The sequence below is a fragment of the Schistocerca piceifrons genome, chromosome 4, assembly GCF_021461385.2.
Source record: "Schistocerca piceifrons isolate TAMUIC-IGC-003096 chromosome 4, iqSchPice1.1, whole genome shotgun sequence".
NCBI lineage: Eukaryota > Metazoa > Arthropoda > Insecta > Orthoptera > Acrididae > Schistocerca > Schistocerca piceifrons.
In genome coordinates, this window is record NC_060141.1 from 295030266 (window position 1) to 295048212 (window position 17947).

The 17947-nt window shown below is 39.0% G+C and overlaps 1 protein-coding gene across 2 annotated transcripts in view; it reads left to right on the forward strand.

The window, feature by feature from the left end:
- The window catches only part of LOC124796303 (ras guanyl-releasing protein 3-like), a 305024-nt gene that overhangs the window by 241703 nt on the left and 45374 nt on the right, over nucleotides 1–17947 (forward strand). For both annotated transcript variants that reach the window (XM_047260429.1, XM_047260430.1), the window contains exons 7-8: nucleotides 7250–7464; nucleotides 7542–7719. In XM_047260429.1, the coding sequence (XP_047116385.1) occupies nucleotides 7250–7464; nucleotides 7542–7719 (393 nt within the window). The remainder of the gene's footprint in view (nucleotides 1–7249; nucleotides 7465–7541; nucleotides 7720–17947) is intronic.

Below are 17947 nucleotides of genomic sequence, written 5' to 3' on the forward strand. Positions count from 1 at the left end.
TGGTGATGCCCCATCCTGCTGGTAAAGGAAGTTATTTGAATTAGTTTCCAACCATGGGAAAAGAAAGTTCTCAAGCATATCGAGATATGTGCTTCTTGTAACAGTGTTCTTGGCAAAGAAAAATGGACCATACACCTTTTCCCGTGAAACTGCATGAAACACATTAAATTTTGGAGAGTCCCTCTCATGTTGCACAACTTCATTTGGCTATTCTGTACCCCACATTCTCACATTATGATGGTTCACCTTTCCACTTAAATGGAATGTTGCCTCATCACTAAACACTAAAAGTGGAGGAAAACTGGCATCCTCCATCTTGCCAAGAACGAAATTACAGAGCTCCACACATTGTTGTTTGTTATGTTTATAAAGAGTTTTCACTAGCTGAATTTTGTATGATTTCATGTGTTAAACTTCGATGCAACACATGCCACATGGACATCAGGGCATATTGAGCTGTCGAGCTGTACGATGAATGGATTTCTGCTGACTGCTTGTGAAACTAAGGTGGATCTGTTCGACATTTGTGTCAGACACTCATGGATGGCCCAGCAATTTGCCTTTACACAAACAACCTGTTTCTTGGAATTATTCATGCCATTGTCTAATACACTGTGCTGTAGGAGGATCCACACCATACCTAGTATGAAAATCATGCTGAATAGCTATTACTGACTCACATTGCACAAAACATAGAACACAAAATGCTTTCTGTTGTCCTGACACCATTTTTACTACAACTCAAGTTGGTGCACACTGCTGCTATCTAGCAGGAACTGTGTGAAAGCCAACAGTTCACACACTATCTGAAATAACATAATAGTTATGATTTTTTAAAAATCGGATGATTCTTTGATCCTCACTGTATAAACCATTAACTTTTCCTATTTTTGTGTTCACACTACTGAGTAGTGATGTTGCTATTGGCTGACTACAACACACTTCCTGTAATCTGAATATCTGCTGTCATCAACTGGTGGGATCACGTGACATGAGCTATTATTGGCTAACAAAAGCACATTGTGATTTCAATTTCAATGCTTCAGAAACTAATGTGTGCAGTGGAACTCGAATTTATACTTTTTTAATGTGAAAATATGGAGCTTATGTGTTGCTCCACATCAAAGCTCTTTCCAAAACGCTTAAAAATAAAAAAAAAAGTTCCAGAGAGTTCTAAACCTTAACCATTCAAAGGACTGATGAGTTTTACAGTTCAAGGGGATATATGCTGTCACTTAACATGTAAAAAGTGTATTTTCACCTGAGAAAAAGAGTATTTTTAGCTGAGAAAACTGGAAAAAAAATCCAGGAATATTTTTTGCTTGTCCCTGTGTACACCCTGTCAGTGCCTTTTATGACATAACAAGAAATATAGTAAAATCTGGTGAACCCACTCCAGTGTAAAATGCCCAGTGTAAAATGCACTTTGTCTCCAGCCCCACAGAATCTGTCATAAAGTTAGTCTGAGACTTTTCGGACACTAACAACAAAATATTTTTGTAAGTTACCACTACTAGTGTTTTGCATACATTATTTATTTTGTAGTGAATCAGTATTCGTGGTTCACAGTTGTGCTGAAGAATACATCACCCCATGAACTTCATTGCATATCCACACAAATAAAGATGCGTTTCTGAGAATTTTCAGAAGGTGCCATTGTCCTTTGCATAATGTATGAGCAATTTGTAGCAAATTGGCATCTGTGATTTAGTTACCATAGCACATTTTCTAACATATTGTGTTACACCTTGCTTTCCCTTAAAGAGGAGTAGCCCTATATAATATCTGCATTTATCATAAATTAACTTTGTTTTCAAGTTTTCTAACAACTATAATTAACCTCAAAACATTTTAGGAAACAAGTAGTTTTTTCCCACAGGTTTTTGTTACCTTAATAGGAATCTCATTTTGTGTTTTTGATTCAATTAGTACAGGGAATTAGCAACTTTTAGCTCAACAGATTAAAAGATAATCAATGAGCTTAATTTAAAGTTTTTTGTTTACTGCCTTGCAATAGATTGCTCCAACAAAATGCAGCCCCACTGTGAATGCTGTTCCTGAAAAGAGGATGAGTTAGTTGATGTTCATAAGCAGCTGGAAATCACCCTGACTTCTGTCAAATGATTGGCAGCTGCTATGAATTGGTGTTGGAAGAGCTGTCGAGAGTTGTGTACCTGTGATACCTGTACCAGAGGTACCTCAAGTACTATCCTCTCCCATGGATCCTGTCTCCTCTGCAGAAAGTACAGTATCTGTCATTACTCATCTACCTGACTGTGAGTGGCATGTCAATGATGGATCTAGGCATCCTGTACAGGGTAGGACGGGGACAAGGGAGGACTCAGGGTGTTGTACAGATCACCCCAGCCATCAAGTATGAGGTGCTGTCTTTCACTGAAATTGAATCAGTGGGACTCACTTCACCTGTTTTGGGAAAACCTGTATTGTCTGGAGAAGACAAATCCAAAAGGGCAGGGATCTATTAACCGTTGGCAGTTCGAATGTATGGTGAATGATGGTATCCCCTAGGGAAATGGCAGCTAGGGACAGGACAGGACACCAGGTGCACTCAGTGTGTATGTGTGGGGGCCTCATTCAATTTGTTGATGAGACTATTCCAGCAGCCATTGAGGGAACATTGTGCAACCAACTGCATATTGTGATGTGCGCTGGAACAAATAATGCCTGTCACATGGGCTTGAGGTCATTCTTGGGCCAATCCAGTGACTGGCAGAGAAGGTTGAGAAGACCAGCCTTGCACATGGAATTTCAAGAAGCTCACAGTTTGCAGCATTGTCCCCAGAACTGATCATGGTCCTTTGGTTCTGAGTCAAGTGGAAGGACTGAACCAGAGACTTCCAAAGTTCTTTGACAAACTAGGCTGTATCTTCCTGGACTTGCAACACAGGGTTGAGAACTGTTGGGCCCCCGAAATGGAGCAGGTGTGCACTACACATCAGAGGCTGCTACTCAGGTAGCTAACTGTGTGAAGGGTGCACACAAGGGTTTTTTAGATTAGGCGACTTCCCATCCAGTCCAGATAATGACAGTTGTAGGAAACCCAGCAGTATCATTGTGAGATTCAAAGTTACCTCCCATGAGTGAAAGTATTAAAATCCTAATGGTTAACTGCCAGAGTATTCGCAAGAAAGTGCAGGAGTTTGAAGCTTTCATGAAAAGCAGTGAAGCTTGCATAACACTAGTTACAGAAAGCTGGTTGAAACCTGAAATTGATGACAGTGAAATTTTTGGAGAAAATTTAATCATATTTCAAAAGGATAGGAAATGGGAAATGGATGTGGTGTACTTGTCACAGTAGACAAGGAACTGAAATCCACTGGGGTAGAAATTGAAGCTGTATGTGAGACTGTTTGGACAAGGCTCAGTAATAGGGGTGGACATAAAATGATAATTGATTCTTTCTGTCACCCATCAGACTTGTCTCCTGATGTAACCGAAAACTTTAGAGAAACCCTTGGTCCACTTGTATGTAAGTTACCCAGTCATATTGTAATCATCAATGAAGACTTAAATCATCCAATAATTAACTGAGAAAATTATAATTTTGTTAATGGTGGGCATGGTAAGACATCCTGTGAAACTTTACTAAATGCATTGTCAGAAAACTACCTAGAACAGATAGTTAGGAATCCAATTCATGATGGAAATGTATTGGATCTAATAGCAACAAATAGACCTGATGTCTTTGAGGATGTCTACATCAAAATTGGCAAAGTACAAAGGATAACTGAAACAAGCATGCTAATTTTTGCTATAAAGCTGACACGATGAATTAGTAGTCTCCAGTGGTGGACACTCACCTGAAGATGCCTCGACAGTTGCCTGCCAAAATATTGTGGCAAGAAGTCAACATGTTCCAGCTGCTATCCCAGAACTTCATAGAACACAGACATTATAACTTGCCTGGGGACAGGCCATTATTCAATGTCAGAGTTAACCTTTTCATGAAGCTAACCCAAACTACAATGAGTTGATAAAAATTAAACAGTACAAAATACAAAAAATGCAGTGTCACATGGCTCAGGGATCATTATAGAATCAGAATGCATGAAAATTACTTTTAAATATAACTACTGTGACTCAACCTAAGAGAAGCAGTCATTAAATGTTAACAAAACCCCTCCACGTAGGTAAGTTAACCTGAATAAATGAAATTCAGAGTATATCTAACTCATAACACATAACATCAACCATTGGTTCTCTAATAAAATATGAAACTTGCATTGAGCAGTAGGATGGCTACAATGCAGCCTTAAGTCACCAGTGGCATTCAGGTAGTCATCAGGAACCTAGAACATTCAATAAAGTTGTGCCATTGACATGTGTACATCTGATTTCTTCTACATAGCAGTATTGAAAACCTCTTCAGTAGAGGCTGCTCACTTAAATTCATGCTGTGATAAAATTGAAATAATGATGTGGAGTCCAAAAGAATGAATTCTGAACTCTACCACAGAAAAACAAACATTAACATAAAATAATGCTTATATTACACACGAAAAATGTAAAATTAAACAGGTTTTACAGTCACCTGAAGTTGTCTTATATACTAAAGAAAGAGACCCACATGGGTGAAAACTGAATGCTGGGAAGAATTAATAAGTTTATCAATGAGGCAAATTTTATTCATTTTAAGTATCAGAAGGATGAAGTTCAGGGAGAACCTCCAGAGGGGGGACCAAAGTGCTTCCAGTAACCTTGTTTACATAAAAATCTCAGTCACTCTTATCAGTAGTATAGCTAGTAGCGAAGAGACAGAGTGAAACTGTTGGTGATAAAAATCAGCAATGTGCCACAGAGCACAGTGCAAGACTCCTCATATTTCAACAACAGCCACGTGTAGGCAAGATAAACTGAGGCTGGATAGGAGACTGTGATAGGTCACTAATCCATTGGCTGGTTGATTGATTTGGGGGAAGTGGACCAAACAGCAAGTTCATCGGTCCCTTCAGATAAGGGAAGGATGTGGAAGAAAGTCGATAATGCCCTTTCAAAGGAATCATACCCAGCATTTGCCTGAAGCAGTTTAAGGAAACCATGGAAAACCTAAATCAGGATGGCCAGATGTGGGTTTGAACTGTCATCCTCTTGAATGTGCATCCAGTGTGCTAACTGCTGCGCCATCTTGCTCAGTGCCATTAATCCATGATAGTGGGCCCAAAGAGAAGCAGGAGGAGGAGGGAGAGCACACTCATATAGCAGGAGGGGAGGGGTAAGGTGATGCACTACTGTAGAAGGGGAGAACATGTACTTGTGATTCTTACAGCACAGCATCTGATACCTGTAATGCAACATTTGCCTAAGTATATCAGTTGTGTGTGAAGAAATAGCACCAAATTCACCAGAAACATGAACTTTTTACAATATTCATGATAATTATTAACTTTCTCAGTCTGTGGTGCTTTCCTGTTTCACCAATACAAGATGTTGTGTCACATCTGTTTCACCTACCTAAACCTGCTCTAACCCACTAATACCATGGAGATTAAAAGGCATTGCTGAGAGTGCTTTGTATTTTGAAAACTTCAGTCATGTGAACCAATCCACCACATCCTTGATTTTCCATTTCTTTAGTAGTCTGTTGTCACATGTCTGCGAGGTACTCTCAGATAGCTTGCCAACTGCTGCCTGAATGTGAAATAATATAGGCATACTGAAGAGCGTGAACTCTTGCAGGGTGAAAGTAACAAAATTGATGGTGAGGAAAAGAAAGGAATTGTCATATGTATTTGCCTCGTTAGAAGACACCTGAATGCTTAAGTATACTTTTTGATCAGATAGAGGCTCTTGTTTTGCTTGCATTTGTTCCTGCAGTTCAAAATTTTTGAGGGCAACAGCCACTATCTGATCCTGCAAAGCTTTATGTGGATCTTCAATTATTCATTTGAGAGTAGGTAGTGGAGTATCTTGAAACATAAGTACAGCAACAGACTTCTTACCTAAATGACACCAACATAAAAATACCACTCATTTCTCTGATGGCTGCTGCATATTCATCACCCCCAGATGAAATGGTCACAGCTTTAAGTCGTGTTTTAGCAACAGTTACAATAGTCATCTCGATGCTGATGTGGTAGCAATGCGGTGAGATGCTTCTGGTTCTTGTGACAAGGCATGGTCCCCAAGATGGAAGTGAGCTGGATGACTCTGTCTCACAGCATCTAGCAGCCCGCTACCTGTGTTTGATGGAGCAGAATATACTGATACCATAGTCAGCCCACAGTGATGCGCCAAAATACCGCTGGCAACACAGTGAGCAACAGAAAGAGCTTGAAAATGCACTGTGTATGGACACAGCACAACTGCCCTATCTATTCCATTGCCAGCCAGCTAGCTTCTGACACGTTAATTATGGCAGATGTTATCATGATGAAACTATGGTCTTTGGGTGTAGACCAAAAGGTGGGAGATCCCACTTCTGACACCAGTTTATGTAGATGCAGAGGGGCCTGGTCAGGATAGATATGGTGTAGGCAACTGTTAGGGACTGTTGAATTATAAGATATTTCCATGAACAAAAAGGAAGTTCATTCTTTGTTCAGAATACAGGTAGGCATGTCCAGATTGGATTGTGAAGTCTTAGCCAGTCTTGGCAGTCATAAGAAGACACTACTTTTGATGTCAGAATGAAGTCCAAGAAAAAAGGGGTATGAAAGGAATCACATCATTGCTGTGGGAAAGCCAGAGCAAGGGAGAACAATGCCACTTGACACTTAGGCCAACATGAATTGTACTTGAACATTACAGAAGAATATTAAAATGAAAGATTAACAATAAAATAAAAATTTTTAATGATAGACTGGCTAGGTAACCCTCACAGTTTTCTCAAAGCATGACTCCACACTACTAATCTCCTACAGAGATCGTTTGGAAGGTGGTTTGTAGAAATAGATGCCTACCAGACATTTGCTTCGATTTACGCAATTTATGTTAACTCAAATGGATGGCTTTAATCAGGCAAATGTACACATTTATAGGCAGCAAAATGTTCAAATTTGGTTTGGTAAGCATTTTTGTTTATTTCAAATGGTACACTACTGCAGTGATCTGACTTGGATGCTTCTGTGATCAAATGAAAAACAGAATGAAGACAATTCAAATACAAAAAAAAAGAAGTTCAAAAAAGAAAACAGCTGACATTCTTTTTTAAGATATAAAAATACTTTATCTTTGCATGTTTTCATCATTTTCTTGGCCTGTAATTCATATTTGGTTTAATTTGTTACAGAAACTATTAGAACTGCAAAATTTTAATTCATTGATGGCTGTTGTTGGAAGTGTCAGTCACAGTGTATTGGCTCGTTTATCAAAGACAATGGCCTGCATACCCACCGAAAGTAAAAAGTCGCTGACTGAAATGACAGATCTGTTGTCTTCCACAAACAATTTTAGCAATTATAGAAAGTTGCTGCATGAATGTTGTGGTTTCAGGATACCAATCCTGTGAGTATTTCTGTTCCATAAAATTTACTTGTTAGAGTGTCCTCTGATGCATGCTCACTGGTTGTAATATTTTGCAGAGGAATACATCTCAAAGACATGATCGCCTTACATGTGGCACTGCCAGATACTTTGGATGGAGAAATGATAAATTTTCGTAAAATGGCACAGCTGTATTTGATATTTAAGGATTTAGAAGAGGTTCAGCTGAGCACAGCACCTATCAATGTTAACATGGACCTTGTCAACACTTTGAGAGTAAGAATCATTTTCTATCTTGTTCAAACATAATTTAACATGAATCAGTGAATACAACAATGAAAAATTAATAAAATAAAGATGATAATATAATAAGAGGGTAGATCCAGTATTTTTCTGTGTGTGTGTGTGTGTGTGTGTGTGTGTGTGTGTGTGTGTGTGAAATGGTTACAGCAAGTTAGAGGGATGTTAGATATGGATCGCACTGGACCCAAGTTAAGAAGGATCCACCTTTGTCTCAGGAGGATGCAAAGCAAGACAAGGCAAGGATGTGTAACTTGTGACAGTCTTCACAGAAGTGGAAGATTCAGGAAAATTGTTAGATGAGGAATATGATGTAATATCACACCCTTCCTGCAGAATTTAAAAATATTTAAAGGTTAGGAATTCAAAACTTTTCTACCATTTGTCTTAAGCAGGTACCTCAACTGTTGGGTGACATTACATGTGTCATATGTAATTAGACTTCATCACCTCTTCTTCCTCTTAAATGCCTTTGCCATTTTTCTATCTGCTTGCCCCAATAGCCTTGCCATAAACATACTTGTCTTCTTATTCTTATGTTATTATTGATCTTAAATTCTCATCAAATCAATAATGATATTATCATGTAAATTAAAATGTTGGTGGCAGTTATTGTATCTCGTATGTCCTGGATATGGACTTGTCAGTGAAGATGAGTATATCAGAAGGACAAGCAAGAAGAGATCAAGAAACCTGAAAGTTAAAGTATTCTCTGAACCAGAGTAATGTGAGTTATCAGTCTAATCCAAACTATAAAGTGTCAATTCATGTTTACTGATAGCTTAGTAATGCCCTTGACGATACAGAAAGCTGGTCAGTAGTTACACATCAGTTTATATGCAGCTTGACTCAGCTCTGAGCTGTGGTATTTGCTGATATTTTTGAACTTGAGGTATGCAGAAAATTTACCACATTTTTCTCTTTCTTTAATACTGTTGGTCAAGTTTCTTATGGTGTTTCTTATTATGTTTGTTCTTTATTTTTTACATCAATTATCTGTATTTAATTTAGATTATATCACATTTACCTATAGTCATGTCACATGAGTCATCAAGCATCCCAAACACTAGTAATAAAATTTTATTTTATATACACTATACATATCACTGACTATTAATGCTTTTTGATGGTGTACCACATATGCAAAGAAATGCTCTTGATTGGTTGTTATCCATCTTTTGCAAAAAATTAATAAGAACATTCATTTCATAATGTTCTTATTAATTTTTTGCACAAGAGGAATAACACCCAATTGAGAGCATTTCTTTTCTTTTCATTTCATTTCATAACCCACCATTAACCACGGACCTTGCTGTTGGTGTGGTGGCCTGCATGCCACAGCAATACTGATGGCTGTACCATAGGTGCAATCACAATGGAGGAGTACCTATTGAGAGGTCAAACAATTGTGTGGTTTCTGAAGGGAGGCAGCAGCTTTTTCAGTAGTGGCAGAGGCAACAGTCTGGATGATTGACTGATCAATGTAAATGGCCTTGCTGTGATCATAATGTGAACAGCCGAAAGCAAGTGGAAACTACAGCTGTAATTTTTCCCATGGGCATGCAGCTCTATGTTATGGTTAAATGATGATGGTGTCCTCTTGCATAAAATATTCTTGAGGTAAAATAGTCCTCCATTCAGATCTCCAGGTAGGGACTACTCAGGAGGACGTCATCATTAAGAGAAACAAAACTGGTGTTCTAAGGATCCAAGTGTGGAATGTAAGTTCTCTTAATCAGGCAGATAGGCTGGAAAATTTAAAAAGGGAAATTGATGAGTTGAAGTTAGATATAGTGGAAATTAGTGACATTCAGTGGTAGGAGCAATAAGACTTCTGGTCAAGTGAATACATGGGTATAAATACGAAGTCAAATGGGGATAAGGCAGGAGGGTTTAATAATGAATAAGAAAATAGGACTGGGTAAGCTGCTATGAACAGCAGAGTGAATGCATTATTATAGACATGAAGCCCACACCTACCACAGTAGTATAAGTTTGCATGCCAACCAGCTTCACAGATGATGAAGAGATTGAAGAAATGTGTGATGAATAAAAGAAATTAAGATAGTTAAAAGAAACGAAAATTTAGTTGGGGTGGTGAACTGGAATAAGATAGTAGGAAAAGGAAGAGAAGGAATAGTTGGTGAATATGGAATAGGAGAAAGGAATGAAAGAGGAAGCCACCTGGTAGAATTTTGCACAGAGCATATTTTAATCTTTGCTCACACTGGGTTTAAGTGTCATAAAAGAAGGTTGTACATATGGAAGAGACCTGGAGATACCGGGAGGCTTCAGATTGATTATGTAATAGTAAGACAGATTTCAGAACCAAATTTTAAACTGTAAGGCCATTCCAGGGCCAGATGTTGACTCTGACCACAATTTATTTATTATGAACTGTAGATTAAAGCTGAAAAATTGGAAAAAGATAGGAAATTAAGAAGATGGGACCTGGATAAACTGAAAGGACCAGAGTTTTTTGGGAGTTTCAGAGGGAGCATTAGACAATGGTTGACCAGAACAGGGGAAAGGAATATAATAGAAGAAAAATAGGTAGCTATAAGAGATGAAATAGTGAAGGCAGCAGAGGATCAAATAGGTAAAAAGACAAGGCCTTGTAGAAATCCATGGATAACACAAGAAATATTAAATTTAACTGACAAAAGGAGGAAATTTAAAAATGCAGCAAATGAAGTATGCAAAAGGGAATACAAACATTTATAAAATGAGAGTGACAGGAAGTGCAAAATGGCTAAGCAGGAATGGTTAGGGGACAAATGTAAGGATTTAGAAGCATACTTCACTAGGGGAAAGACAGATACCACCTACATGAAAATTAAAGAGGCCTTTGTGGAAAAGAGAAGCAGTTGTATGAATATCAAGTGCTCAGATGGAAGACAAATCCCAAGCAAAGAAGAGAAAGCTGAAAGGTGGAAGGAGCATATAGAGGGTCTATACAAGGGAGATGAATGTGAAGGCAACATCATAGAAAGGCAAGAGAACATAGATGAAGATGAGATGTGAGATATGATATTGTGAGAAGAATTTGACAGAGCTCTGGGATGTCTGTCACAAGGCCCCAGGAGTAAAGGATATTCCGTCAGAACTACTGGTAGCCTTGGGAGAGCCAGCCATGACAAAACTCTTCCATCTAGTGTGCAAGGTGTGAGATACAGGCAAAATACCCTCAGACTTCAAGAAGAATTAACAATTCCAATTCCAAAGAAATCAGTTGCTGCTAGGTGTACAAATTACAAAACTATAATTTTAATATGTCATGGTTGCAAAATACTAATACGAATTCCTTACAGGGGAAATAAAAAACTGGTAGAACCTGATCTCATAGAAGATTAATATGGATTCTGGAGAAATGCAGGAACATGTGAGGTAATGCTGACCTTACCACTTACCTTAGAAGATAGGTTACGGAAAGGCAAACACACATTTGTAGCATTTGTAGACTTAGAGAAAGCTTTGACAGTGTTGATTGGAACACTCTCTTTCAAATTCTAAAGGTGGCAGGGGTAAAATAGAGGGAGCAAAAGGCTATTTACAATTTGTACAGAAACCAGATGGCAGTTATAAGAGTCAAGGGGCATGAAGGAGAAACAGTGGTTGAGAAGGAAGTGAGACAGGGCTGTAACCTATAACAATGTTATTCAATCTGTACATTGACCAAGCAGTAAAGTACACCAAAGAAAAATTTGGACTAGGAATTAAAGTTTTGAGAAAGGAAGTAAAAACTTTGATATTCGACAAAATCAAACCGAGGGTAATGGAATGTAGTAGAATTAAATTAGGTGATTAGGAAATCAGACACTTAAAGTAGTAGATGAGTGTTGCTATTTGAGCAGCAAAATAACTGATGGCCAAAATAGAGAGGACATAAAATGTAGAATGCCAATGGAAAAAAAAAACATTACTGAAGAAGAGAAATTTGTTAACAGTGAATATATACTGAGGGCGGCAAAGAAACTGTATTTGAGTATGCATGCCTATACCAAAGATAAGTAAAGAGGCAGAATACAGCCCTGTGGTTGGCAATGCCTATATAAGATGAAAGTGTCTGGTGCAAATTTTAGATCAGTTACTGCTGCTACAGTGGCAGTTATCAAGATTTAAGTGGGTTTGAACGTGGTGTTATAGTTGGCGCATGAGCAGTGAGACATACCATCTCTGAGGTAGTGATGAAGTGGGGATTTTCCCATACAATCATTTCACAAGTGTACCATGAATATCAGGAAACCAGTAAAACATCAAATCTCTGACATTGTTGTGGCTGGAAGAAGATCCTCCAAGAATGGGACCAACGATGGAAGAGAATCGTTCAACGGGACAGAAGTGCAACCCTTCTGCAAATTGCTACGTATTTCAATGCTGGGCCATCAAGTGTCAGTGTGCAAACCATTCAATGAAATGTCATCAATATGGGTTTTTGAAGTTGAAGGCCCACTCGTGTACCTTTGATGACTGCATGACACAAAACTTTGTCTCACCTGGATCTGTCAACACTGGCATTGGACTGCTGATGATTGGAAATGTGTTGCCTTGTCACACAAGTCTCATTTCAGATTGTATCAAGCGGATGGACATGTACAGGTATAATGACAAACTCATGAATCCATGGACCCTGCATGTCAGTGGGGGACTGTTCAAGCTGATGGAAGATCTGTAATGGTGTGGAGTTTGTGCAGTTGGAGTGACATGGGACCCCTGATACGTCTAGATACAACTCTGACGGGTGACATCTACATAAGCATCCTGTCTGATCACCTGCATCCATTCACGTCCATTGTGTGTTCTGACAGATGTGGGCAATTCCAGCAGTACAATGTGATACCCCACACATCCAGAATTTCTCAGAGTAGCTCCAGTAACACCCTTCTTAGTTTAAACACTTCCACTAACCATCAAACTCCCCAGACATGGAAATTATTGAGCATATCTGGGATACCTTGCAATGTACTGTTCACAAGGGGTCTCCACCCCCTCGTACTCTTACAGATTTATGGACAGCCCTGCAGGATTCATGTTGTCATTTCCCTCCAACACTACTTCAGAAATTAGTCGAGTCCATGCCACATCATGTTGCAGCATTTCTGCATGCTTGCAGGGGTGTTACACAATATTAGGCGGGTGTACTAGTTTCTTTGGCTCTTCAGTGTTAGAAAGTCTTTTCTGAAGGTATTTGTCTGGAATGTAGCCATGTACTGAAGTGAAACATGGATGATAAATGATTTAGCCAAAAAGAGAATAGCAGCTTTTGAAATGTGGTGCTACAGAATAATGTTAAAGATTATATTGGTCAATCATATAAATAATGAGGAACTATTGAACAGAACTGGGGAGACAAGGAAATTGTGGCACAACTTGACCAAAAGAAGGGATCAGTTGATAGGACACATTCTGAGACATCTAGGGATCACCAGTTTAGCACTGGCATTGGGAGGGGGCGGGGGTGTATAGGGGGAAGGGGGGTAGTAATAATCATAGATGAAGAACAAGAGATGAATACAGTAAGCAGTTTCAGAAGGATGCAGGTTGCAGTAGTTACTTGGAGATGAAAGGACTCGCACAGGATAGAGTAGCACGTATAGCTGCATCAAAGCAGTCTTTGGACTAAAGACCACAACATTTCACAAAATCTCACTATTTTCATTTAAATAAATGTATTATAAGTCATTGCAGTCATTATTCATTAATGTTGTAGTCAAAAGAGTTACAATTTTGGGCACATTGGAATGAAACAGTAGGTTTCTTGTAGTACTACTGCTACTATTACTACTACTACTACTGGCTTTAATCAAGCTAAAACATTCACAAAACTTCCTTCCTCAGTCACATTTGTTTCTTCCTGGTAGTTCAGGAGTTGTAACAATTTATCTACTTTGACCCATAATTTCTCTACAATCTAGCTACTAAAATACATCAGCAATTGAATAACTCCATCCAATTTCAGTATTTAACTACAACCTATCATTTCTCCCTTTTTTATTGCTTCAGCATATTATTCTGCAGTGAATATATTTCCTCATCAGTGGCCTTATGAGAGTCCCTAAATTCTTTTCAAATATATCACCAATCATTCATAAGATTGTCATGAAATTGGATTCCTCAGTGGCAGTGTTTGCACCTTATTTGTCCTGTTCCCAGGTTCCACTCTCAATGCAGTTGTGACTCTTCAGCATGGAATCAGTGTGACAAGAACATTTTGGGAGCTATTTGGCTGATCAGTAAGAAAGGTACAATATTAAAAAGTGATGAGAATCAAAATTACCAGTCCTTTGTTGCCTTTCTCAAATATCTGGAAACTTTATCCCTTATTTGCATGCTCGGTGACTCTTTTAACTGAGTGTCAGAGTCGTATTACAAAGTTATTGGGTTTGATTTCTTATTAGTCCTTGGAGGTTTCTATGTGACTTTCATCTCTCATGATGCAACTTTCATCCTTTCATATCTCATAAAAATGTGTGTGTGTGTGTGTGTGTGTGTGTGTGTGTGTGTGTGTGTGTGTGTGAAAAATGTATTTTGGATTTCAAGTCAGATTATAGGTTCCCTCACAACAGTGAAGATGAGTGATGACTGAAATTATTAAGCAGCCTGATAACACTAATAGAGAGGATGGCTACAAACTTCCAGCATCCTGGCTGCAGCTGTCCCAGTCGGCAGGCCCTCTTCTCTCACACACAGAAGCTGGAATTGCTAAAGAAGAGGAAGATGAAACTGCTGAATGACCTGGCATTCCTCTAAAGATTCCATGATCACCACATCATCCTGAAATTCATCAGGACATGACTACAAATTGATACTAGAAAAGCCAGAACCATTTATCATCAAGCCAGCCATGCTTTACTAAGGGAAAGAATACAACATCTCTGGAGCTTCATAGATGCAATAACAGGCAACAGCATTTATGCTGTCATCAATGTACTTCACACGGTGGGGAAAATATTATGAACAATTAGATGGAATGGCAATAGGCATCTTCATAGAAGCTTCTAAGCAAATGGCCCTAGCTTCTATATTTTTAGGCCATTGTTGTTGGCTGCAGTATGTAGACAACACAGTTTTTATCGAGCCATACAAGAAAGCAGAGTTGGGAAACTTCCTTTGGCACTTAAACAGCTTGCAAAAGAATATGAAGTTCACACACGAAACCAAAAGCAATGGCACATTACCAGTTTTGGACATGGACATATGTAGAACCACCAGTGATAGAAGGGGACACAAAGCATACTGGAAGCCAAACCACACAAATCAGCACCTGTGCATGGAGAGCTACCATTACCCAGCTCACAAGGGAACCTCCCCATCGCACCCCTCCTCAGATTTAGTTATAAGTTGGTACAGTGGATAGGCCTTGAAAAACTGAACACAGATCAATCAAGAAAACAGGAAGAAGTTGTGTGGAACTATGAAAAAATAAGCAAAATATACAAACTGAGTAGTCCACGTGCAAGATAGGCAACATTTAGGATAATGTGAGCTCAGGAGCGCCGTGGTCCCGTGGTTAGCATGAGCAGCTGTGGAACGAGAGGTCCTTGGTTCAAGTCTTCCCTCGAGTGAAAAGTTTAATTTTTTATTTTCAGATAATTATCAGAGTTCAGGCACCCTCACATATCAACGTCGCTTTCCAAAATTCCAGGACATGTTCAGATTTTCTTGGACATATACAGGATTTGACGGTCTGCACACAGAAAAATTTGAAAACGTTAAAAACATATATTTTGACAGAGCCCAGAGAAAACTGTGCGACTGTGAAACTGTTGCATTCATTTGTTGCAGTTTATGTGACACACACTTATGTTTTCATCACTTTTTTGGGAGTGATTACCACATCCACAAGAAAACCTAAATTGGGCAAGGTAAGAGAATCTTTTTACCCATTCGCCAAGTGTGCAAGTTAGGTGGGTCGACAACATATTCCTGTCATGTGACGCACATGCCGTCACCAGTGTCGTATAGAATGTATCAGATGTGTTTTCCTGTGGAGGAATCGGTTGACATATGACCTTGCGATCAAATGGATTTGGTTCACATTGGAGAGGCACGTCCTTTCGTCTACTAATCGCATGGTTTTATGGTGCAGTCACAAAACACAGACACTAAACTTATTACAGTGAACAGAGACGTCAATGAATGAATGGACAGATCATAACTTTGCAAAAATAAAGTAAGTAAACTTTCGCTCGAGGGAAGACTTGAACCAAGAACCTCTCACTCCGCAGCTGCTCACGCTAACCATGGGACCACGGCGCTCTTGTGCTCACATAATCCTTGGTGTTGCCTATGTTGCCCATGGACTGCTCAGTTTGTATATTTTTCTTATTTTTTCATAGTTCCACACAACTTCTTCCTGTTTTCTCGACTGATCTGTGATAAGTTTTTCAAGGCCTATCCACTGTGCCAAATTATAACTAAATCAGAGGGAGGTGTGATGGGGAGGTTCCCTTGTCAGAAATATTCTGTTCTGCATGCACTGACTGACCGGCCTACTGGATAAGTGATACTAACATCAAAGGAAAATTGAGCTACAGCACACCTTTCAAACCAATTGTTAAGATAACAAAATATTAAGAGAAACAGCCAAGGACAACTGGAATAAAACAAGAGAGGAAGACAAGGATAAGAAGCTTTCACTAGTGCACCTGGCATAAGCAAGGATATCAGTGAATGGCTAGGCAGTGTCCTCCACTGATGAGGTTGCAACTGCTTTTTGCAGCAGCTGCAGGGTCCACGATATGAGAGGTTCCACCAGGGAGCAGTGAACAAACTTAATACTGCAGAGTATATGAGCTTATTTGCGAGTGCAGAGCTGCCTACATAGGTTAGACAATGAGGCCAGTCAGCACACTAGCATCAAAACATGAACACTATACGGAGGGGCAGCACAATGAATCATTGAGAGCAGGACTGTGGACAACCTATTAGGTCCCAGGAAGCCCATGTGCTGGCAAAAAAGTTGTGGATGCACCAACACAAAATACAAAAGGCAGATGAAATTATTAAGCAGCCTAACAACTTAATAGAGCAGATGGCTATAAACTTCCAGTGTACTGGCTGGTGGCTATCCCAATTCAGCAGTCTGCTTGTGGGCATGGGTCAGAAACCTTACCAGGCATGGATGTGACAGTGCAAACAAACAGCTTTAGAGGCATTGACTATGCATTTTCACATACACCAGGAAGAAAACATGCCCACCAAAAGCCAAGCACTGGTTTGCAGACTGTTGCCAATCATTTACAAGGTGGATGGTCCACAAATAGCTTCCTTCCTACCCTCTCCCTTTTGTCGTAACTGCCTATTATATTGTAGAGCCAATAAAGTTTTACAGATATGATAGCCATCTTGCTCTGAAGAAGGCCATTGCAATTTTTTTTTCTTAAGAACACTTTTCAGTGTTGTTACCATAGGCCCATTTTTGCAGCAAATTGATAATATGTAGTTATATCTCATATCCTTGCACCTACACTTGACACATTAGGAAATTTTATTTCATTGTACGTTATATTACAGTACTTTACAGTACTTAGTTACACTGTCCATGAATTTTTAGGCATTCAATTGAAAATCATGGTACAAATAAACAATGATCATTCTAAAAAGTATTTATATATTTATCATTACACTTAGTACTTGTCTTTGTTTTCTTTTGTGAAGCATATTTCCCTCTCCTTGGCTTAATTAGTTACAATTCTGTCACCTCCACGTAGCTGAGGGAACTGCAACCCAGCTTAATTTCATTTAGAAATCTGTGATTTTGCTGCATATTCTCAGTTGATACCACCTAGCGGACAAGTCCTGCCATAATAAAAGAATTGAGAGTTCTGGAATCTTTGTGGAAAACAGTGTAAAAGACTATTATGCTGTTTGTAAAAAAAAAATGTAGATTCCCATTATCATACAAACACTTATACATTTCCTCTGCCTCCTTTAATTGTCCTGTTTGCCTCTCCTTTTATCTCACCTCTCCTCCCTCCTGTCTTTTAACTCTTCCAAATCCTCTCTGCCTGTAACATATGAGATCATTAATTATCTATGCTATTTGGGTTGAAATAATCAGAGGAAAAGTGTGTATGTTGCAAGGAGAACTCAAGTTTGACCGTGTGGCTAAAGGAATCATCTACATCTACATTTACATTATTACTCTGCAATTCACAACTGAGTGCCTGGCAGAGGATTCATCAAACTGCTTTTAAGCTAG